The sequence below is a fragment of the Pyrgilauda ruficollis genome, unplaced genomic scaffold (assembly GCF_017590135.1).
Source record: "Pyrgilauda ruficollis isolate IOZ18807 unplaced genomic scaffold, ASM1759013v1 scaffold201, whole genome shotgun sequence".
In the NCBI taxonomy this organism is placed as follows: Eukaryota; Metazoa; Chordata; class Aves; order Passeriformes; family Passeridae; genus Pyrgilauda; species Pyrgilauda ruficollis.
In genome coordinates this window covers 313,261-338,289 of record NW_024519319.1, presented here as the reverse complement: position 1 = coordinate 338,289, position 25,029 = coordinate 313,261, and the positions used below count along the sequence as shown (strand labels likewise).

The window sequence follows — 25,029 nt, the reverse complement described above, 5'->3', positions numbered from 1 at the left end:
ACTACCCCTGTCTAGCACAAATTCCTGCTGACATCTGAAATTCTCTTCTAACAAAGTCCATCCCGAGGATGAATGAAATAGCTTCTCTGGCCTGCAAGTTTTTCCTAGTTCTCCCGTATTCCTGTTACCACGAATGGAAACTTTTTCACAGCTTTAGGAACACGAAAGCTGGGCAGAGCCATAGGGTGATGTTTCCACTTACATTCCCTGAATGCAGTTTTTCTTTTAGCCATTTTATGGGTTGGGGGAGAATATCCTGTGCACCACACCCACTTCTAGCCAGCTTCACACTATTTATACAGGCAAGAACCACAAACCATCTGCAAGAAGTTCAGATCTCAGGCAAGCCAGCAGCCACACTGATTCTGAGCTGGAGGGCTCATATTGCATGGTCCAGCTTAGAGCACATTCTGTTTATCTCATGGGGTAATAGTCCAAAAGCTGCACGTGTGCAAGCAGATGAACTAAGGTGAGAGCACTGAGCAGAAGAAACAGGCTAAGGAGACTTCATGGAAGAGTTCACACTAGCTCAAGTACAGAAGCACAGAGTCTTTGGGACAACTTCCCAGTTCATTTGAAATTGAATCCACACCTTTAAAAAAACCCCACAACCAAACAACAGCACCAAAGATGGTTCTCAGTCATACTGACCACTTCTGATTACTATTGGAAATTTCTCCCTAGCACTTCACAGCCCTTCCACCTTGCATTTTCTGGTACAGGTGTGGTGGATCTGGTATGATCTATGTGGGCTTGCAATGAACAGGGACAGGCTGTGGGGCAGAGAGAGGACAAGATTAACTCAATGTACCTCCTACAAGAGCTACAGACTCAAGATGAAAAGCCATGGAAAGGTGCTTTTGCAAAATATGTTTCCTCCCTTTTGGTAGGGAACCACTGCCATCCCCAACACAACAAGTAAGGATTTTCATGAATTTCTGCACTGCTTAATCACATTCCTGACAGCAACCATAATTCGTGTATTGTAGCTAAGTAGGAAGAAAGCCTGTTCTTCTGTCTGGACAATTACAAAACTCTCCAACCATACACAGCTTGACAGACTTGCAAGCCCAGAACACCACGAATCAACAGGTTTCACCAATGCCTTTAAACTGGATTTAAGCACAGATGAGACCTCAGGGCACTTCTGTCACAGCAGCACTGAAAAGCAGCTCTCAGTCACACACCAGTAGATGCTGCAGGGGCACCTGCTGACCCCAAGGATGAACAATCTTTCCTTGCCTGCAGCGAAGTCCCCCCACTCTGTACATCAGCTCCCTACCTGCAAGATGGGATATGACACAAGCAAATTGCTTAAAGCTCTTGGGGCAAGTCAGGGAGACTTAGAAATCGAAGCCACATTTTCTGGTCTCTATTGTGTGCCTCTGTAAGAAAAATAAAGAATTTGTCTTCTAAAATTGATATCTAAATTATCAATATATTGTAAAAAATACCCAAACTAGTGCCAGAGTCCATCACATTTAGATTTTACTCTTGCAAACGTTTTATTTTTGTGATGTGTAAATCACAATGTATCACTTGGGTGACTTTGAAGGAATGAACTCTGTATGGGAGGACAGTGCTGTGGGAATATTCATAAAGATTAATGCATTCACAGCCTCCAAGGGCAAGATGCCTCTGTTGGACTTCTTTAGGCATAATTAAAAGCAGCTAGGTGAGGTTTCTCCTTGCAAGGCCATGTGTTCCCACTGGCTGCAGGGGCAGGGTAAGGCAAATGGCTCTCTTAGGCTAGCACCAGCCTTTGTGGAAACCTCTCTTTGAAAGCAGGAGAATGCAAGGATTGCAGAGCACCAAATACAAATCTGGCTGCTATTGAGTTTAATTTTAGTTTAGACTTGCATAAGCTGGCCATGGGAGCAGCTGAAACTCTGCCACTGAAAGTCCTGTGTGAAGATGGGGACATCTCTTACAGATTATTCTAATACTCAGTGACTGGTGTGAACACCTGAGCCTCTCTTATACAAACCACAGCTATTTTACATTTATGGACCCCACTGAGTCCATTACTGAATGGTAACAAGGTAGTCATTAGACCACCTAGCAGTGAGCTCCTTTTCAGCATGAAAAATACACTGTGGGTAAAGATCAGGGGCGCTGGCTGTGGTTCCTCCTAAGGCTTTTCCCTCCCTCCCGTCAGGACAAAGGTGAGCTTGGTTCAAAGCAAAAATAATTGGCCTGGCCACATTCTGACAGAAGTTCATTCAGAGGATCTGAGATGCCCTGTGAGGTCTGCAGGGGATGCAGATGGGCCCTGTGAAGTGTCAAGCCTTCCTGCAGAGCCACTGCAGCTCCCCACTGACAAATCAGCTCTGCAGCGGCTTCAGCAGAGAGTTTACCATAACCAGCCACCAGATAGCAGACCCGTACAGGAATTTTCCCATTCCCCTCACACCCTGTGCTGGGCTCCAAACAGCTCAGCATACATGGCTGACAGAATAGCAGGAGAGAAATCAGGAATGTAAGCAATGAAATGCTCCCTGACTGCAGCCACAGGAGCCTCAGCCTCTGAGCTGATGGGGTGACAGACAGAGAAGCAGCTTCACTCACCATTTCACTGAACACTAATTTTTTTTTTATTGAACAAGCTTACCCAAAATGCTGGAAAGGAACAAACCAGACTGATGAGCTACTTCAACTCCTACCCATGTCAGTTTTCTCAGTTTTCTTCTATTCCTCTTTTGCAGAAAACACTGCAGTGCTCCCAGACTGCATCAATGACAGCACAGTGGAGAGGAAGTTATTTGCACTTGCTCACCTGGACAAGCTTAGTTCTGCCCTACTTCACGTACTGACTGCCTTTAAGATGTCAGACCTCACTATCTCTAATTTACACACATTTAGTAAGGAGGTGGAAAGGTATGGCCACCCACTGATATTTGGCAATAAGCAGCTCTATAGATTTTATTCACATCTATAATGTTGATAAGCACCAGTATCTCACACAATATATTTCAGAATTTCCACATCTATGGTCCCAAGCTCTGAGACCTTCAGTCCTTTCCTGAGATTCTCTGCCTCTCTAAACAGAGAGTTCAAGTAAATGAACAGACATGCTGCACCTCAGACGTGCCATGCACACACTCATGCATGGCTCTGCATTTCAAACTATCAAAGTTTCCAAAAATTCTATTTTTGCCAATTCCAGCACATCTGAAGCTGGGAGGGACATGGGGAAAATTTCTGAAAATCTAATCCAACTTAGAATAGAGGGCATTTCACTATCCTTTCTTTTTTTCTCTTTGCACCTTTTTTGTTGTAGGCATCCATCTCTCTCTCATCCATCAACCCTCCTCCTTCCACAACATGCTGCCTGACAGACTGGAGAGCACGAGCTTCATCCCAGCATTCTAACCCTGAGTTCAAGTATCAGAGCAACTCATATCAAGAGAGGAAAGAGACCCTTTGCTACAAGTTAATCCCATCCTCCTTCTCCCCACTCCTCCAGATACCAAGGGCAAAGCAATTCCAGTTGCCGAGCAAATGGCACCCTGGTAAGAGCTCAGCTTCACTGTGATCCCATTTCTTCCCTGTAATCAGCCACATTTTCCACCCAAGCCTTGGAATAAAGAGCTTCTTGGGCTCAGCAGGGTCTCTGCCTCCCTTTGTGCTGGGGAGGCAGAAGGCCTGGTTTTGGGAACAGTCCCTCACACCCCCTTCTCCCCAGCTTTGCTCCAGCAAGTTCCCAGTACCAGAGTCACCAACGCCTGGATCACTGTTTGGTTTGCTCCCTCCAGGCTCAGATCAGCTCCTCAGCTTGAGACCCAAATCTCTTGGTTCCTCTGAAAGGAGAAAGTGACACCAACCATTATTCTCACAGTTCTATTTGTAAAGGACATAGCATGAAAAGCTGTATTTCAATGTACTTCAAAACCTGAAAAACCCATGTCGGTTTGTGGTGTGTATGTTAAAGTGCTTGATATAACAATACTTTTACTAATGTTGTCTTGAAAATAATCCAGTTCTTATTCTGTTAATAATAATGTAAAGACAAAATATACTTAATGGAGACATTTAGGGATCATTTTAAGCTATACAGGGCACATTTGTACATTTCAAGTGTAACACACAACACTTCCCCTCACGATGCGCACCTTCATTTGATTGAAAGAAGGAATTCTCCCAAATCTGCCACGCAACTACCCTAAAAACACGTTTTTGAACAATGATAGCTAATTTCACAAACCAACTTGGAATAAACATGAGATTATTCACTAAACAGTACAACTTCATTTATTTCAGAGAATTATAAATACACATTTTGTACACAGTGAGGCATTAGATTCTCTGACTCCCTCAAGTTACCATGCTGGCTATTAGTACAACTGGACTATGCAAACTCAGACATCTGCAGATGGGCATTGGATAGGATTTTTTTTGTTTTTTTTACAAAGCAGATAGCAGAGAGCTTTGGTCTTTTCCAAGATTCCCTTTCTCAACCAAAGAAGGTGCTTTAACACTGAAGTAAAAGCTGTGTTAGCTTAGAAGAATCCTGATGGATTTCTCACCATTCTAGTGGGTAGAGTAATTTCTGTAAACCTTACAGAAAAAAACCTCACAGTTTCCAATCAACAAAAGTAGTCCATTAAAAAAAAAAAATCATACACAGTAGAATAAAAATTCACTATGATGAACCATTCTCCCAAGGATGCCAAATAACTACTCTAGGAATCTGAGGCACTCAGCTGTGCCCCTTTCAACATATCTTGGGGTGGTTTATTGCCTACAAGGAAACATGAGACATACATAGTTTTTATTGTATTATTATTATGAATATGATGTGAAACCTGACAAAACCAAACAAGTCAACACTTGCTGAAAAAGCTGAGGTGAAGTTGTGTTAAGTGCTGAAGGTTTCTTAATGTAGTCAGAAATGGGGGAAGGCCCTGATCTGAATTTTAAAAATTCTCAGGTTTTGACTCCCTTTAACTTAAGAAAGACTTAATGCAGTTATTGCCTTTTTTCTCTGTATGTGGTTTATTCATTTAAATGAATGACCTTTAGAGGTGCATTTCTCCTTTATCCTGCTTGCACTTAACCCGTGTCACGTCAGATGAATGTTACAACTGTGCCAGTCATACGTAGCCTTTGGAGAAGTCTGCAGCAATGTACTTTGGGAAACATCCATCCTGCAAATGCAGATGATGCTGTGAATAATCCAAGGACTAAAGAGGTGGTTATTTCAGTAAAATGAAAGCCACTTAGACTAGGCTGGGTGTGAAAAAATCCTGTACAGCAGTCATTAGACATGAAAGGCCTGAGTTGTAATAGAAATCAAAACATCCTAAGCAGTCATTACCAAATAATGCTGCCACATGGTTTCTGGTGCTAAATGTATAATTCATTGATAGAGTTAAGTACAGGGACACATTTTCAATTGCTGCTGAAGGGCTGTCATGCTTCATCTGCTGACTTTAAGCAGACATGTCTGGCCACACAGAAAATCCTAACACCCCAAATTTCACATTTCTGGAAATGTAAGAGATGTCACACAGCTGTGGGCTCTGGCTACTAACTCCAGACAACATTCACAGCCTTTACATTAGTTACTCACACCCACAGCAGTGACATGGCAGTGCTGCCTGCAGTATTTGGGATGAGTTCAGTCAGTTTAAGGAAGCACAAGCTCAGGAAGAAAGAATGGTTATTGAAAGCCAGAACCCTCATTAAAATGGAAGTCTCCTTGACAGTGTTATTTTACTTCTTTCCTAGAAACAAAAAGACTTCTATAACATAAAACTCCCCAAAGAAACAGAGTTACATGAAGAGTTTTCTTCTGGCTGGGAGTCTGACATGAAACTTTGACACTGAAGTGAGTGCTGTTCTGAGCAGCAGAGGGACCACAAGAAAGTAGAGAAGCTTGACAAAAGGCAGGTGAGAAAGCAAACCCTAATTTTCATCCTCTTTCTTCTTCCTTATCTCCCATCCCTCTCTCTGCCATGTGCACACTATGGTGGAAAGAGGGATGGGAGATAAGGAAAAAGACCTGCCACTGTCCACCATTGCCCAGCCCCTCCTGATGCCACCTGAGAGCACAGTGCAAGAAAGCACACTTACAGAACCAGTCAGGGGCCTTTCCCAAGCCTCAGCTGACAGTGAGACCTCCAAAGAATCCACTGACCGAAAGCCCAAGATTGTAGGGAATAAACAAGTGAAAACAAAAACCTGTATTTAAACTAACTTCCAAAAATTAAAATCAGGTGAAGCTAACTGTGTCATCAGACCCTTCCAACTCCCATCCACAACAATGGAAAATACACTCTGTATTTGCTGCATGGTATTCACAAGGTGATTTTTATATACTCTCTTGTTCAATTTGTACCATACAGTTGCTCCCAGTTCCACATCAAGAACTGTATCTCCACATATGCACTGTATTAGTAACATATTAACTGGAAAGTGTAGGAGAGAAGGCTCAAAATACCAACGTGAGATTATTTTTCCTCCTTTTGTCTAATGTCTTTAATTCCTTTTCTTTTTGTAGCTGGATAATTAAAAAAAAAAGTCATCTAAGATAAGATCCTGTACTCCCCTCGGAGCACTCATTCTGCAGGATAAAGGAAGACTCACAACCTGTCAGCATTTCAAAGCCTGCTGATACAGTTTGGTAGCACAGCAACAGCAGTGTTTGTTGCTCTACAGCAATGATTCTTCTCAAGTACAGCAAGAATTTGGCATAAACCAAATTCCTCATCAGGAGAAAAAAAAAAAACAAACAAGGTCATCCACAACACAAAGTGGCTGAGGGTGAATCATGAGAACATCTAGACAGGGAAGGGACACACTGAGCAAGTCACGCAAGCCACCATTCCCCATCTCAGGCTGCAGCAGCAAGGCTTCAACAGGTGTCTCATCCTCTCCGGCTGACAGCAGTCCTTCTCTCCAGTGTTTAAGCATTCCAACACTTGTTTCCCCTTTTGGAGATCAACAGGAGTGACACAAAAGACCTTACAGAAAAAACATAGCGACTCACTACTTCCATGCATGGGAAGGTGAGTCTTTGAACAAACAACAGCAGGGTAGACCAGCATATGCTTACAGCATTTCCAAGAGTGACACGATCACAATGGCTACATAAGGATATTTGCTGTATTAATTTGCAATACCTGAAAAAAGCCCTGCTGAGTTTGCGCTGTATTTACACGTTGATTGGCTTCTTCCCCGCAAGCAAGTAGCGGCATCCCTTCCCACCTTGGTCCTTCCCTCCCTCCCCCAAGTCCTTCCCCTGGGTTTAAGCTACTCATAGTCAGAACAAGAACATTTACTCTAAGAAAAATTTCTTAGAGTAATATAATTTCTTAAAGAAAGATAGCATATTTACACGCATCTAACACATGAAAATATTCTATTTTTTGTACTAAATTTCTGTTTCAAATAAACTACAATACTGCATCTTAGCTTTCTGCAGCTTTAGAGGCCAGTCCCTATCAGGCACAAACTGGGCTTCCCAATCCTGCTTCCACCAGTAGCTTTGCCTTACAGTGGTGCACTACCATGGCATTCAAGTCCTGACAGGTCTCCAATTGTGGTTTGCTTGTTTGGGAAAGGAGTAATGAAGTTCTCAGCAAAGCCATGCTAAACATCCACTCCTTTAATGAGCGATCCTTCTAGGATGATGTTGAAATCTTGCAATGTCTGTAGCACTCGGATAAGGGAGTTGACAGTCATGCGGTCCCGGAGGAGAGCGTTCTCCTCGTACATCCTTGTGATGGGCGGGCACTCCGCCAGCAGCGGGATCCACTGAGGCAGCAAGTGGTCCCTGAAAAGGCCAGGACAGGAACTGTTTTAGCACCAAGTACCACGATATCACACTGGAATTCCTCCCCAAGAGCACAACCCAAAACACGCAGCCCCTTTTGGTGAGCGGTGGGTGTTGTTTGCACGTACAAGCTTGCTGTGCAATCGCAACCCTTGATTTGGTTAGTAAAATACTACCTACTGTAGAAATGAAAATTTAAAGGTATTAGCAGAATTGGACATTTTCAGATCAGGAACAGGGAAACTAAAACTCAAGGAAAATCTGACAGAATATTTGCCAACTGGTTTTCCAAGTATCCAGACAGATAAGACAAAAATGGCACTTATTTCTAGATATACCAACTTCTACCCTCCAAAATAAAACTAAGTCCCACCCTCCTACCCCCCTCCCCAAGAGCAAGACAGAAAGCACCCTGTTAGGAAAGAAAGGTTCATATTGAACAGTTCTGTCAAAATTATATCAGGCACCCCATTTTCACAAGCAATTGAATGAGGATTTAGAAATTCATCAGCTCCTGAAAAGGAACTCTGCATTCCCAAAGTCAGTACTTCATCAAAAATAGCATTTCAAGACAGATTTCATACACATGACTGTCAAGCTAACAGCTATAAAAAAGCTCAAAACATTTTTAGCAGTTTAGACACTAGCCATGTATTATTAGTGCTTCTTTGCTCCAATTTTTGACGTAGAACTAAAGCTGCCTAAAATAGGTACTGGATAATAGATAGGTGTGAGAAGTCTTAAAATGGAAAACTAAAGGTAGTAACAATGGTGGAAAAATATTCTTCTAGTCTCATGCCAGAAGACACACATAATGAAGAGCAGTTGGATACCTTGTCCCCAGGCAAACCAGGATTTGGAATTTGCCATCCTTTCCAATGTTCCTTGGAGCTGTATTGATGGCATTGACATAATGACAGAAGGTTTTGCATGAAGATCTCTGAAGCAAAAGGGCCTCCTCATTGTCTCCAATCTGATCACTGGTTTCAAAGTAAGCAACAGCTTTCTCTGTGGTAGGGAGAACATCAGAATCCAGTGAGAAGAAGCACTTCATTGTGACACAAAATCACACGAGGGAATCCTTAAAAAACCAGCCTGCTGAGAGCTATTCCACAGTTTATCTACGAATTCCTGACTCCGAAGACCACAGGTAGGTGGTCACCTCCACCTTTGCCATGGCATAGCACTGGTCAGTCTGGTTGATGTCTAACACAGGTAACACCAGGAAGCAGCACCAGAGCACCCCTCAATGGTTTCACTGATACCATTGATACCATCAGCATTGATTTTTCACTTTTTCTGAGTAAGCACTTCCCCTCAGGCTGGGCATCTCTGCCTGCAAGCCTGTTCTAAGGGAGAAAGTACATCTTAAAATACCCCTACATAGGCCTACAGGTTGGGATCACCAGTGCAATGTTTAGGAGAGTTCTCATAAACCAGGAATCCAAATCTTTCCCTCCCTGTCCTTTCCTAGTTCTCCCCCTAACAATGATTGCTCCTTTACTCGAACACACAGCCTACCTTGTTTCTCTCAGAAAAGCACGTGTTTGGACTAGGAACTCTTAAATTTCTGCACAGACTCACACTCTTTTACACAGTTTAGTACTTCTCATCTGCCATCAGGTTCCTCATTGACTTTAAGCAACCTGAAGCAGGTGCTTGGCAGGAGAAATGGCACCCTAGCTGATGAGGATCCAACGTCGGCATGTGAGGAGTTATTTTGCCCTAAACCTTCTCCTCCAAATCATCTACCAGCTTACCTATGAAATCCCAGATGAAGACATTCTTATGAAAAATGCGAGCTGATTTGAATCCATGGTGGAAGACCTGCTCCAGTGCTGCAACCAGACCGTTTTCTCCACACAACAGAATGGTAAGGCTCCCTCTCTGTGGAAAAGGGAGAGCAGGTAAGTTTGGATGCCAGAAACTTCAGATCTAAAGGCAGTACATCTACTGGTACTTCAGTGCCATTTCTGTTTATAAAAATTTGCAGGCAAGTAATGAAAAGTAGGAATTACCTCTTTCTCTGGCTTGTGGAAGTGTTTCACAATGTTGTTCACAGCTTCCCCGATTCCCTCTTGGATCTGTCCTGCATTAGGCTCTGTGAAATGATGGAGAGCAGACTAGCTGAAGGTTAATCTTTGCTTGCTTGACATGTCAGCACTCATGTCCTCGAATTTTACAGGAGCTGGACAGATGTATGAATAGGATCTACACTGTCCCATCTCTGTGCTTTAGCAGAGAATGCCTCGTGTGACCCTCACAGTCCCGTGTCCTGTTGCAGCCAAGTGCAGTTACTCATAAAAGCTAATTTTAGGGATGTGAGGTCGATGTGCCCTAAGGTCCCTGCAGAGATAAGCTTTGCCAGAAGGCAGCTCACAGCAGCCACATCAAGCTCTGAGCTGCCCTCAGAGAGGCCTGTCTTCCCACAGACTGCAAAGTGAGCTGGGAGGCTGAGCAGCATCAGCTACTGCAAATTCTGCTGCCTCCTCCTCCCTCATCTCATATCTCCATGCTCCAAAGAAAGAGATTATTATCTCTCAACAGTCAAAAGGGGACATTGAAAGAGGCAACATGTACGTCACAGAGCAAACACCAACCACGGAAGGCAGGAAAAGCTCATCGGCTTGCGGCTGCTGCTTTGCACCAAGCCTTGCTTCAGGATGAACCCTCCTGCTCACAGAAGCCTTTTTTCCCCAGCAGTTGGCAGCTGACCCCTTCCCTATCACCCTGGGGAGGAAGGCAAGAACTTACTCGTGTTCCTCCCTGTGAGGGAAGTGATGCTCAGCCGCCGAGTCACAGTGGGAGACTTCTGCTGTGGCGGGGTGCGGCACTGCTTTCCCAGCTCTTCGTCAGAGGTGGAGGACACCAGCTCTCCAATGAGGATTCGCTCCAGACTGCCATCATCCACACCTTTTCCCAGCCACCGCCCACAGGGGAACCTGCAGCGTGCCCAGGACAAGCAGAGCTCAGCCACACACAGAGCACAGCCTGGTCTCAAAGCTGGGGGACAGCTGGCACCCAACAAACACTGCTAACAGGCAGGGAATACTTGGCTCCCAGAAAACTCTCACCAAGCAGAGATCTGCAGGAGCAGCCCCTGCACCACAACTGAGCATCCTTAGAAATAGGGAAATATGCAAAGCTTGTGTTACACGTACTTTATGGTCTGCATCTTGTTTTCTGCCGAGTTATTTTGCACTTGCAGCCACAACTATATGCAGCCTTTAAGAGCATTGTGATGATTAACAACCAAATCCCCACCGAAATTCCACCCAGCTGAGGCTGTGACATCTCCTCATACTCAGAACCTCACCTCACATTTTACTGCTGTACCTTTGGATCCCATCCACAACCCTAATGAAATCCATGCACACGTCCGTACCCAGTCATTTTATCCCATGTTCTCCTACTTTCCCCTATACACTGTGGCCAACTTTGAGATTTGGAGCTCACCTCTCTGAATTGCAGTTCTCTGAGTTCACATTTTTTAAAAAGAACTCTGTCTGCTTAGCCACGTTTTGTAAAACCAATGGTGAATTAGGAGAACATTTTGACACATAGGAATGTGCTTAATGTAAGATTAAGAAATCATCAAAACTTATTTTCTTAATATTTCCCCCAGACTGTCATTTCAGTTCTTAGAGTTTCAAGAGTTGATTTGTGCACAATTTTACCACACTAATTTAAATCAAGAGATCTAATTATTGGACACAAACATACAAATCACTTCAAAAGTATCCATACTGTCTGTCCTGTCTCAGAAAGATGCAAAGAAAATCCTGCATTCAAATCTCATTAAACATTTATCAGATTATCTGACTTCAACTAGGGCTACTGAAATGAGAGAACCAGGGGGGTGGGGGAGACCAACCCTATCAGGGACCCAAATCAGCTGCAATCAGAGTTAAGGAGAAGGTGAATGCCTTCTTGCTTCCTCTAAACTCAACAGGAATTTCAGACAAGGAAAATTATGACTTGTTGCTTACTTGTACGTGTGTCCTGTTATTTCATTCCTGACCATGACACAATCAACTAGCCACTTGGCCAGCAGCCCTGAGTTGTCATGACCAATCTGAACAGTCGTCAGCTTCCCCAAGTTCTGGCACTGAAATGAGTAACAGTTTTTGCTTCATTTAAAAAAGAACAGACAACACACACCCCCACCACATGCACACATATGGTCAAATATAGGCTTTTATTCAGTTTTCTAGTTCTTTGATTTACAGAAGAAGTATTTTCAACCAAACACACAGAGTATTTGCAAAAGCAGCATAATTATTTTAAGACAAGAGAAAAGAAATAAAACCGTTAAAAGCTTGTGGAGAGATTACATTCTTTGTTGGGAGCACTCACTCTGAATATTTCTGAGAAGTATTAATTACACATTTCTGAGTAAGGTGATAAAAAGGTGTGCTTCTGCAGAAGAAATAGATCTTCAATACAAACAGCTTTTCAAAAATCCATTTGGAGCATACTGACCTTCAGCTGACTCACTCCACACTATGCAGCAGTCCCCAGATCCTTTATTATTTTCTAAGATTGATTTGCTTATTGTTGGCCCAAACAAAAATCACTAACATGAGACTCGGCATTAGTAAGAGAAGAAGGCACTGTGAATTCCAGTACAAGATACAATTGTATGTGGGGCTGGCAAAAACATCTGTGAAGTCACCTAAACCCTTCCCTTGAAATACCTTGGTTTTCACTGCTTCAGATGCTGCCAAACAAGCAGCTTGGGCTGACATTTTCTACAAGTGGGTGGCTACCCAAGTTGGTATTTTAGGAAAGCTTCAGCCAAAGGAATAATCCAGAACAGAATCAATATGGTGCTTAAAATATCTAAATATGTCATTTTGCCTGTTAGAAGCCTGGAGATCTTTTCTACAAAACAGTAATATCTGAATGAGACGTGGGCATTTATCTCAAAAATATCCTCTCTTTGTCAAAATCGACCTGTATTTGGCAAGAGGCTTTTTTTGCTATTGTTGTTGAAGATCAGTCTGCATATGCCCAGTGGATGCAACCTCAATTTCAGTAGCAGATTTTCCTACAAAAGGACTCCTTAATGGATATGGTACAGCCCGGAGCTAGAGGAGCTTGATGGGGCTTTCCCTGCAATTCCCTCCACCAGCTGCTTTGGCATGGCACCGAGCCAGCCTGTAATTGCTGGGTGGGAAAGCAAAGAGAAAACCCCAGCAAGCCCAGGGGAGAGAGCCCAGTGGGGACGGCAGCTCCTGGCATGCCAGGGACAGTGCCTGAGGCTGGGATGTTGAAGAGCAATGCCAGAAAATGGGCTCAGAAGAAATTTGGGACTGGCCAGAGGTCAAAAGGGACCTGGGTGGTGGTTAGTGGAAAGACAGTGAAAGAAGGGAAAAGAAAGTTGGAAGAGAGATGAGGATTTGGAAATAAGTACTGAAAAGGAAAATTAGGCAAGGAGCTGCGGAAGGGAATGAGATGTGGAGATAGATAGACAAGGTGAGGAATTCTGGGCTGGACAAGGACAGCAGCAAGGCCTGTGGTTAAAATGATGCGTGCTCACAGGAAACCTTCATCGCACACAAGAGGGGCAGGCTATTTTCCGGTACATATTTGAACCTACAGTGATGCTGAAAATCAGGACAGAATCTGAAATGCTGTGCTCTTAAAAACCCCTTAACAAATAAATATTTATTTGGAAGCATATTTCAAATCGTAAGGAAAATGTGAAGAGCATGTACTCACCTCAAATGTCATTTCTAGGTGGTTTTTAGGAATCTGCATGACGCCACTGTCTCCCAGCTCTCCTGACACACATATCCACGGGTTCGATGTGGTTATTGCATTGCTTAGTTTTTTGATGGGAATTATCACTGACCTGTAAGGGATCACTGAGAACAGGCGGCAGAGGGGGAAGTGTGGAGGTCTTGATTTTTTTTTTTTTTTTTTTTTTTTACAGTAATGGCAATTTCTGGGGCCTTTCCCTCGAAGGTCAGCTCTCGCTGCCTGTGTGGGAAGCGAAGGGCAGCGGTGCCGCACGGTGGAGCTGCAGCCCCGCGGCACAGCCGGCACCGAGCGCCGCGGGAGGACAGGGCAGGGCACGGCGAAAGGAGGGCCACAGCCGTGCTACAGCTGCTCTGTGAGGAGCCTTTAGAAGCCATCTAGTCCTGCAGTGAGCAGGGTCATCTTCAACCAGAGCAGACTGCTCGCAGCCCCGTCCAAGCTGACCTTGAACACTCCCAGGGATGGGGCATCCCATCCCATCCCCTGTGCCACGGTCTCACAACCCAAAATGTAAAAAAACCTTCTTCCTTATATCTAGCCTAAACTGACCCCCTTTTAGTTTAAAAGCATCACCCCTTGTCCTACTGCAACAGGTAAATGATAAACTGTTGGTACCCATCTTTTGTATAGGCCCCCTTCAAGTACTGAAAGGCTGCAACAGGAAATGCTGGCACGGCTGCTGACACCACAGCCAGACTCTCAGGTCTGGTGTGTCTCTGTGGACATCCCCCTCTCTATTCTTATTCCTGTTCTTATTCTCTTACTCTTCTGATTTTCAATCTGTACCACCCATACATGCTGAAGACAAGGACTGCCACCCACCCCAATTTGGATTTGACTCTGATACTGCACCTCCAGCACTGCAAGACCCACTCTTCCCATATGTTTCACAAGCTGCCTTTAGGACTGGGGAAGCTAAGCCAGCCTCTTTGACTTTTGTGTGCCAGCCAATCACACTGCACTCAAAAAATACCCTCAAAATCCAAGCACTTGTCCTACAGAAGAAAGCTGTTAAACTGGATGCCCCACAGAAATAAGGTAATCAAGGATGAATAGATCTCTTCGTGCTGTGGTAGTTATGAGGGATTTATTGCTTTAAGAGGAGAAAAAGTAGAATGAGTGCCTGTTTTGACAGCCATGTAAAACTTGCTTCACTTCACTCTGAACAGGCAGGAAAATGAAAAATAATGGCTGCCCAGGTGAATCCAAATAATTAGGTCATCTAATGGGATCTTGCTTTTTCTGCATTGTCTAGTACTGGAGAGACAAAGATTCATTTCCAGATATCAATCCAATATCTGCTCTTCTCCTTACAAGAGAGGGTGAGAAAGGGAATCCTTCTGGCATTTAAGAAGAGACAAAGAGAGATTTAAGATACAAAGAGGAGCACAAAGTATTTCATCCTCCAATCTTCCATCTCCTCCTCAGTCTGAGGAGAGCAGACTGCTAGGATGCACACTTAATGAAGGCCAGAAAGAAGCATTAGGAGACAGAGGACTTGTCTGGGAGGGAAGCTGAAAGGAACTACACAGAGAGCAGCACTCCCTGCTGATTACTCTCCTTTGTGCAATGTTCTTATCCAGAGCACTCCCACACAACCTTGGCTCTCCAGCTAGTTTCCCAGAGCAACACCCAGCACCCAGGAGCCCTGCAGCAACAACCAAGGCTCCCAGATAAGGGCTCAGCTACTCAGGCACCAGCAACATCAGCTCTTACAAACCATGACAGCAACTAATTTTTAGTCAGGGGGAAAAAAATTGATTCTCCAACTCACTGATTGTAGTGAAGACACTTGTGAAGCAGAAGTAATCCACAGCATTGAGTGAGAGCAGGTGATACAGAAACTGTTCCCGTTCTTCTTCACAGCGCAGGAAAGCGTAACGCTTGTAAAGTTTCCTGGGAGAAACAAGCACATGGCATTTTTGTCGCTGCTGTTGAAAAAGCACCAAGTATCTTAAAAGGTGTTTGAATCTCAAAACACCAAATGAAGAGTGGCTCTTAATGGGAGGTATGACTCCCCAACAAGAGAAGCTGCTGGAAACCCACAGAGGACATGTAAATGTGCTACAGATGTTTTACAGAGCACTCTTGGCTCCACACTCCCACAGCAAGGCTGCTGAGTTCATCTCAGTTTGGGGTTTGCTGCAAAGCACAGGTAAAAACTAACACTACTCACAGCAGCAGATCTGAACCAACACACAGCAACCTCACTTCTTCCCCATACCCTCCCACTGTGGAATGGTCTCATTTAATGACCACATCTTCCTGCTGCTCCCCACTGTGACAGAAAACCCAGCAGAACTCACCAAGCAGCAGCTGGGTGCTCCCACCACTCCGTCAGCTCAAGATCTGTAGAGCTGCAGAGTGGCTGGGATCAGTGCAGGGATCTGACCAACAACTAATGCCTCCTTCCTGAAATCTGTGACGTGCTTTCCATGCAGATGAGCAGACTTTTGCCCTGCTGGGTGGGCAGTACACCTTTCCCAGCTCCCCCCTGCCCTTCAATCACTTCTAGCTGGAAACCACAGTACCCAAACAGGATGCCTGGCTGTACCCCAAGCAGCAGCACCTTGAGACACCACCTTCACAACATGAAAGTGAAGGTTTGAAGAAAAGAGCTGGCTTACTTTGCAAGTGTCTGGTTGGAAAGCAGCTGCTTCAGGTGCTGAGACAAAAGCTTCTTCTCCAGAGAAAGTCTTATCCAGGCTCGGGCTCGCCCCACATCAGTCTTTATCTCACTCATGTTCTGAACGTGCCTGAAATGTGTGGGGAAAAAAATAAATAGATGAATCATAAAAATTCTGCATGCTTCAAATGGCAACATCCAGTGTGATGATGCAGCAAGTGAACTGGAAAATGTCTTCAGACATAATTTCTGGAGAGCTCCCCAGCAGGGCCCCCAGAACTCTGCACTGTGGCAATGAGATCCCTGGCAGCCCCAGGCTGGCACAAGCACACGTGGCAGCTTTTCCTGGGCATGGCAGCCCATAGGAGCTGCTCTGTGGTTGCCTGGCCAAGGTGAGGAGGGGTAAACCTGTTTACCCCTGCATTGCCCGAGGTAGCCGTTCTCATGGAGACTGGTAGGACTTAAAAAAAGCAGGCACCTTGTGAGACCCAATTACATCTCAGCTGCCACCTCAAGCTGCTGACTTCAACGAGTGTGTCTGGGAGGGCAGAGGACAAAGACGTGTCCTGAGAGTTTCTCCAAGCCACAGTGGCTCTGAAGGTTCTAACAAAACCCCTTGAGAGCAGCAGCAATGACACAACTGAGAAAAAGAGGACTGCTGAGGCAAAAACAGCAGCAGGAAGCTGCAAGCAGAAGCACATTTTTAGGAATATAAGAAGCCTTCCTGTAAGTGATAATTTGAACAGCCCTCCATATGTTTCATCTGTAGGAAAGTAGAACTGTTCCATAGGGGCTTTCTTCTACAGTTATACTTTTCTTTTTTCTTTTTAAGCTTCCCACATTTCAGTTTGGAGAATGCCAAAAACTCTAGCTTTAGAGCACAGAGAGTTTTAGAAGAGGAAGAGAACTGCCATGGCAGGACAAAGTTGCTTCCAAAAACTCCCCACTTGGTTAAATAAAAAACAAGAAAAATGAGTAACAGTTTTCAGCAGGGGAAAGAAAAGGCTCAAATTTTTTAATTTTCGAGCAGTCTGCATGTTAAGTGCACAGGCAATTCAGCCCTCCAAATCCATGGCAGGCTCCAAGTACCATCAGCTGAAGTCTGAACTAATCCCAGTTGCAATTTACTGTCCAACTCCTGCAACTTCATTGACAGCCCTCCACACATTGCTGAGTGTTGTGGAATGTGGCAATATTTACTCCAAAGGAAATCCAACAAAGTCGTGCTGTGACTGATGCTTTCTACATTGACTGCTATAGTCTCGTGCTTTCCCCCATCTGTTACACCCAAGTGTGTGCTTTGTGTTATATTTAGTCCCTGCATTATTTGAGAAAACTACTCTCTTGTTTATAGAGCCTCTAAAGGAGCAGGCCCAGGACCTTTAGGGCAAATTTGCAAAGAACAACTTGGAGCTGTCCAGAAATAGGAGTTTTCTCTGCACAAATGAACAGCATACAGAGCCCAGCAGCCCTGCTCTGTGCCAGGCTGACCTGCAAGGCTGAAGCCTTGCTCCTGGCACAGGAAAGCCCTTCCTGGCTCAGAGCATGACAGCTGGCATTAGACTTTCCAGCAGAGAGCTGGACACATGAGCTGTAGTCCTTGAGAAACAGGATGCATGCTACAGTCAACTACATCACGTTGAGACACTCTCCTCAGACATTTCAAGCCTTTTGAGATGGGAAGATCAAAGCACAGACTATCATCTCCCTCCCTTCCCCCGAGTGCTCAGCTTGAATTACATCTAATATGAAACACTGAGCAGAATATGTTATTTCACTGTGAGAAGATTCAAGTACAGATGGACTCAACCTTATTCCATGCACGCTCTGTGCCTCTTCATTACCTGTGTCTGGTTCAGACTAGATAAGCATTAATTGCGCATTTGGGGAAAAAAAATGAGTATCTGCAAGCATGCAGCTTGCCAGAGATATTAAAAAGATTCAGTAATCAGTCTTGGTGTCAGCAAAAGCAGAGCATAACAGAACAGAGCATGCAGGAACCCAAATTTATTTCACTGTCAGTTGTGAGAGTCAGAACAGCTCTATTTTTATCGGTGAGCTAAGTGTAAGCACCGTATGCTCACCACTGCACAGCAAATTCTTCTTGTCATAGCACTGAACAGCCATTTCGATGCAACTTCCCTGGTTTGGACTTGCTTTTAATCCCATTAGTAATAAAGAAAAATCTATTTGCCCTGTCAAATGTAAGCCTGGGGTATGGTGAGACAAACCCTGTGCAAACAGCTGTGCTGACAGCAGAGGTTACAGCTCCCAGCACCGCCGTGCCCCGGGGATGCTGGGCACGCTCCCATGGCAGCACGGTCAGGAAGGAGCCTATAGCTCATCCCAGGCAGGCAGCAGGTCTTTGCTCAGCCTTCTTTTTGAACACAGCAGGTTAAGCATCCCTGCTGAGGGCCCAGTGGCCAGCTCACATCCTCCAGTGCAAGCTCCCTGAGGAGGGAGGCATGACATGGGCATGAGAGCAAGTGCTGATAGCAAGGACGAGCTTGCCCAAAGAGGAAGGATCAGAAACTTGAATCCAGCTGGACCAAAGGTTTTGGGTAGGCCTTGATATTGACTGGCTTGGTTGGATGCTCAGCAATACCTGAAGGGTGAGGCCATGCTGGAAGCAGGCTCTAGCTGGAAGAGGGGTTGGAGAGATGAGGCAGATCTGTGCCAGGGGTAAGGCTGGAGAGAGAACCCCCAGGCTGGCTTGTGCCACTGAGATTCCATGCACAGAACCAAAATAAACACCCTGAGCATCTTCCTGACCACATCTGTGATGCCTGGCTTTTGGTGGGGAGGCAGAGGACACACCACGGTACCTGTAGCATGTGGCACACTCAGAGCATGACTGAGTGTGACTCAGCCCTGCTTTTAAGTTGTTTACATAACTTGCATGAGCCATCAGAAACAAGCCCTGCTTAAGACAATGCTTAATCCTCCAGCCATGAGTTCAGTCAGCACCACAAGCCCTGCAATTTAACAATTACCCATCCTTCAACTTCAGCCTGGTGTGCAAACAAATATTAGGCAGCATTCCTTCCAAGCAGGAGAAAGTATGCCTCGAGATTACAGACGACAAATTCAACTCACCGTCTGCTCAGCATTTTTCTATGGCCAGACATGTTTGTGGACAATCACAAATACCCAAGATATTACAAAAGGTAATGTTCTGCTTCTGCACTTTTTCTCTGAAGAGCAGTAAGAAAGACTGTTGTGATTCAAACAAGAGAGCTCAGATCCATGCAGGGCTTTCATGACTCCAGTGGAAGTTCACGGAAGACAGAACCCCTGCACTCAGCAGTGAGCACACACAGCCTCCTCTGTCAGCAACCCCCCCCAGCACAGGAGTTTCCGCTCCAGATCCTCCTTCATCCTTCCCTCAGACTGACCCTCTACATGCCTGTCAGTCTCCTGGGACTGAATTAAGGAGAGAGCTGCCACATCCCCTGAGAGGGATGCTAAAATGGCAGACACATGTTCAAAATGACCTCTTGCCACTACGCCCGATTACACTGTATATATTCTCTCTCCCTCTTCTACATGTTGTTTTAGCAGTACGTGGCATGTCATGCTCTTTGAAATCAGAACAAAAGACTCAAACTACAAAGCATCAAACTAAAAGGTTGCACACTGCAGGTGGAGAGTACAGTGATTTTTTTCCCCAGAAATATCTGACTAATCTATCAACCCACATAGTAAAAATCACATCACTCTAATCAGGGTTTTGTGAACTAACTACAATAAATCTTATTTTTTACCCTAGGGTTCTTTTGCCATATTTTTAGGTGTAAGAAGAACGTAAGAAACAGTATTCATGTTGTCTTACATGCTTAATTGCTCTCAGCTCTTTACAGATGAGCATTATTGCAATACTTCTCCCTTTTCATGGCATGTTTATTCCACTGCAATCCTTAGCCCTGGCAAGACAAGTGTCAAAAGAGTGGCCTGACCTGGCAGTGGTTTAATCAAGGAGATGCCCTGAAGAACTTCTGCCTGCTGGTGTCACACCAGCCTCCACCTCTTCTGACTCTCTAATCCTTCTGGTTCCAAACAAACTGTTTGAAAAGGTCTCCAGAGCCAGGATGTGGTCCACTAGAGAGAACCTGCCCTAACTTCACACCCCAGCTTTAAACTCACCCAAATTCTAGTCAGATTGAACTTCTAAACTTTTACATTTATTATCTTCTGCCATGAAATGCTAGTTGAAAAGAAAGAATATTGCTCAGGCATTGTGAGCTGGTTTTTACGTCCCTTCACTTTGCCTATCAACTGTACTTGCTGGGTCAGTAATTAAAAAATGAACTCAAAGAAACAAACTGGAAATACCAAGGAATTTAACTTATTTGCTGTTACTTGTACAAGCTGGTTTTATTACTGGAAGAGCTCCCTTGGAAAACAAAAATTGCAGTAATATATGTGTGGTTTTCATTCTCTGCTCGCTAAAAAAGATCAAGTGAACACACAAAAAAGTTTTTCAAAACAGAAAGGCAACACGTTGTAGATTTGAAAGTGGGCTGAAGAGAAGGTTTAATTCTCCTTAGCTTTTGTAGACCCAAAGCCAGTGAGGATCTTTACTTTATGCTACACAATTAAACCCACAATTCAGGTTTTAGGAAACAAATTGCATACCTCATATCTTGTATCAGAGAAACCCTCAATGTAGGCAGAATAATTCCTGTATCAGACTTTCGTCTTTCTGTTCCACCACCAACTACAGTGGAGAAAATACACATAGTTAACACAACACTACAGTAATAGTCTGCAATGCATTTGTTCTACATACAGCTGAAAACAATCTTAAGTGGCTGGTAACTGCACTGTTTCTATGCATTGTCATTAACTCTATCCTGGAAATGCAGAAGTAGACAAAATGAAAATTCTGAATATATTACCTATTCCTTCCTTAACCCAGCAATGCACTTGGGAGATCTAGCTTCCTTTTTTTGTGTGTGAAATACCTTAACTTAAATCTGTACAGCAGTGAGTTTTATTAGTAAGAAGCTTCTGAGAACAACTCAAATAAAATTAAGCTACAGTAACATATTCAATGCAAAGAATGCTATGCATTTCTGTGCTCTGCTCTGATCAAACCACTTGTGGTGACACATTTTGCTCTCAGGAATTTGTGCCTGCCAGCCAGATTGTTTAGTGCATTACTCATTGAAGCTTATTAAAAAGTCCTTTCATGGGAGACACTCGTTTGTCCATAAATGCCTCTTTGAGGACTGATCATACAAGTTTCCATCTGCAGGATCTGAATTGGAGAGTCCTTGCAAGAAGACCCACTGAAGTTCAGAGACTTTTACTACAATATCCTAGCCACTGGGCAGGGACATCTCAAGGTTATCAGAAAACCTCTCAGAAGTAATTTAGTGATCATAAGGGGCCAAGCCAAAGCATAAATTGAGCACCTAGACTGATGGACAGAGATCAACTACACAATTTCTGAACTGTACCACCCACCAGTATAAAGATTTGCTGAATGTGGAGTTATTCATATTGGGATTTGAGAGACAGATTATGCTCACTGAAATAAAAATGTCAGCCCTCTTATTCCCAGCTCCACACTTTCAGCTTCTTCAGAAATTGTCTCTCATGGAGACACTGCTTCTCATACCTCACTCCATGCTCATTAAAAGGGAATGAAGGTAGCGCACATACATCAAGTGATTTTCCAGACAAGGATGGAAACTATGTTCCTTTGCCTCCAGTGATTTCAATCTATTTTGTCCAGACATCAAGACATCCCCACAATGATTATGAAAAATCTCAAAATGTAAACGTGGTATTTGGAAGCAAATACACTGAAAATCCTGCATGGGTTTCATGTGGTTGCACTGTTCCTCCCGTGGCTGAGTTCATTTGCTGTGATGGACTTCTCATGGACTTCTCATGACCTTCTCATGGCCTTGGCAGTCACCTGCCAAGTACTCACCTGGGGACTCTGCACTGTGCTCTTGCTTCTCTTCTCTCTCCTGGTACTGAAGCAAATGGGACCACAATGCAGATTTCCCCTGAATACAGAATAGCAAAATATCGCTTTAAATAAACCAGGCAAAAAAATAACCAGCAATGGCCAATAAACACGTCAGAATAATGGAACAGCATTTGAATGGGCAAAATGTTCAGTAACGAAAGCCAATCCTTCTCTCTTGGGCCATGAAACCTCAGGAAGTGAGAACCACCCCACTGATTCAGCAGTCACACCACCCACCTTGTTTGTTTGTCCTCCCTCTGGGTTTCCTTTGTGAAGGTTGAAAGGGAACAAACCAAACACGTACTTGACAACATCGCTGCAATTTCCAGAGGGGAAAACTCCAAAACAATCCCCCCTCAAAAAACCCAAACACCCAAAACTCCTGAAACCTTTGCACATTATGAACCAGGGACACTGATCCCAAAGACACCTCCTGCTTTATCTTGGAGTTATACCATTGAGTAGCAGCTTAGAAAGCAGAGATGGCTTTCAGTATTTACCAACCTGCTTGACTTGCAGACCATGGCTCCAGATTCTTTCTAGCAGATCACAGAGACTGGCAATCAGTGTATTTTCCTCCAGACCTGTTATGTTGGCTTCTCCGTGTCCCAGCTCAACTGCTTCATGGCCCATTTTCTCTACCAACATGCGTTTAGTCTATAAATAAAAAAAGACCCCAACAGTTTCTAAGAATGTTATCCAACAAGGAACAGAATTTACGGATGAGTTTACTAATACATGCTTAATCTAGAGACCATGGCTAATAGAGAGAAACTTCAAATCTATTTGCAGAGACTGTAAATTAATGAAAATAGTTACATAATAAAAATTTGCTTCATTACTTTGAATCACAGAATATCCTGAGTTGGGAGGGACCCATAAAGACCACATTCAGCTCCTGTGCCTGCACAGGACAGCCCCAAGAGTCACACCATGTGTCTGAGAGCATTGTCCAAACACTTCTTGTAGTCTGGCAGACTTGGTGCTGTGACCACTTCCCTAGGGAGCCTATTCCAGCTGTCCTACTTCTATACACTTTATCCATTGTCCTATTTCTATGCTGGTGATTTATTACCAAGCAGAGTACAGAACACATGTTCAGTCTTACTTAGCTTCTGTTTTAATTCTTGTCACAGCTAATAAAGTTTAACACTCAGGTAAAGGAGTGTACTACCAACTGCAACACACACAAAAGTTGTATGTCCATGGCTATGAAAGTTTCTTTAATACCAGGAACTTTATACTTAATTTGCTCTGCATAAACAACATGCACAAGCCACACATCCTGAATTCTTCCCTTTTGACCACAGGTCTCCAGGCCATTCTGTTTAGACTACATGTAAATATGAACAATTAAAGGAAATGCTCCAGAAGATGTCTGATCATGCTGAATCTCCTTCCTGTCCTTTCTACTTCCATGAACTTCAACTGCATAAACAGAAGAGCAAAAACATGTTCCTTTCTCCTCCAGCTGTTGCAAAACACTACAGGGCTATCCATCCTGCAGAAACCAGGTATTCCAAAATAACCATGCCATTCCAGCTGTAAACCAGGAGAACATCTGCAGGTGCTCTTTGAGCTCACTGCAGTTCAGGGGAGAGCACCCAGGGGATGACCTACCTTCATGCGACATTCCTTCAGCAGCCCTTCCACAAATTTCCAGTTGGTCTGTGCAATCACAGCTGGAGAGAGGTCTGACAGTTTGGGCTGCCTTAAATTTTTACCTAAACTCCTTGCCTCCTGCATGTATTTCTAAAAATAAAGAGAATAATTTTAGATATTACAGGTCAAAGTGACTCTCCTCATCCTAGGCAAGCAAGGTGATGAAAACAAATGAACTAGTGTTAATCTAGAAACACAATCTTGATTTGTCTGATGTTTAGGTGTCAGGCTGGAGAAGTGAAATGATCCATTTTGACAACAGAAAAAGCCAGATATTTCCCTGGATTGGTACGGAATCAGTCAATATTAGCCAGTGAACTGTGCTGTTAGTCACTAGCATGAAGTTAGGTACAAGTGCATACAGTATAATACCTTCATTCAGCAATAAAGCCAAAACACCAAGGAAGTTTCTTTCCACTGTTATTTCTCACTTTTAAAAAATTTTTTTCAAACTGTCTAATTTGTGACCAGACTATACATGAATAGAAAAAACCTCCTGGAAATAAACTATAAGAAGCAGAAATACATTTAGTGAATGAGAAAGATTTCATCCATTACTTTTAATCTAGATAGTTTATGCAGGAAAAATGAGAGTGGATCTTATTCTCAATTAACTTCTTGATTAAAAGTGAAGCTCATTTTAAACAGAATTGACACTTGGGATCATTCATGTTCTTACTATGGTAATTGCAAAGTATGGACAGAAATCAGCATACTGTTTAGAAAAAGATCCAAGCTATAATTGAAGACTTTCAAACTTTCCTGTTCCACTGCCTTATCTTCAGGTGCAGGGTATTTTTTTGCTTTGGTCTGGTTTTTTGGGGGTATGTTTTTTGTTTGGTTTGGTTATTTTTGTTAAGCCAAAATCCACAAACCAGTCAGCACATGACCTCTGACCCCAGCATCAGTGAGAGAGCTACATCCTCAGCAAGCCTGAGAAGTTTGCCACAACTAGCAAAATGTTGTTTGAGCATTATTCGCAATTTTGTGTTAAAAAGAGCACGATAGTAGAATATTGCCAAATAAAAGTCTTGAAAAACAGCATTCATAGTCTGGTGTGGGAATGCTCTGTTTCCACAGTGGGTTTTTGTCCTGTTAATGATGCCTCTCTGGGGGATGGTATGTGACAATGACCAGTCTTTCCTGGAAGGAGCAGATCACATCCCTCCAGGGAATTCTTGCTGTTGCTGGCTGGGTTTTCTGGGGAACTGAGAGGTC

General features: G+C 43.8%; 1 protein-coding gene across 4 annotated transcripts in view; it reads right to left on the bottom strand.

Moving 5' to 3' along the window:
- Nucleotides 1-3,826: 3,826 nt before the first annotated feature.
- Nucleotides 3,827-25,029, bottom strand: part of DENND5B (DENN domain containing 5B) — a 105,458-nt gene continuing 84,255 nt past the window's right edge. For all 4 annotated transcript variants that reach the window (XM_041467183.1, XM_041467185.1, XM_041467184.1 and 1 more), the window contains 13 exons: nt 23,770-23,901; nt 22,654-22,806; nt 22,108-22,186; nt 20,802-20,883; nt 16,168-16,296; nt 15,315-15,436; nt 13,502-13,647; nt 11,767-11,885; nt 10,532-10,719; nt 9,796-9,878; nt 9,538-9,664; nt 8,611-8,785; nt 3,827-7,777 (listed from right to left, as the gene is read on the bottom strand). In XM_041467183.1, coding sequence (XP_041323117.1) covers nt 7,594-7,777; nt 8,611-8,785; nt 9,538-9,664; nt 9,796-9,878; nt 10,532-10,719; nt 11,767-11,885; nt 13,502-13,647; nt 15,315-15,436; nt 16,168-16,296; nt 20,802-20,883; nt 22,108-22,186; nt 22,654-22,806; nt 23,770-23,901 — 1,719 coding nt within the window. In that variant the 3' untranslated portion in view covers nt 3,827-7,593. The remainder of the gene's footprint in view (nt 7,778-8,610; nt 8,786-9,537; nt 9,665-9,795; nt 9,879-10,531; nt 10,720-11,766; nt 11,886-13,501; nt 13,648-15,314; nt 15,437-16,167; nt 16,297-20,801; nt 20,884-22,107; nt 22,187-22,653; nt 22,807-23,769; nt 23,902-25,029) is intronic.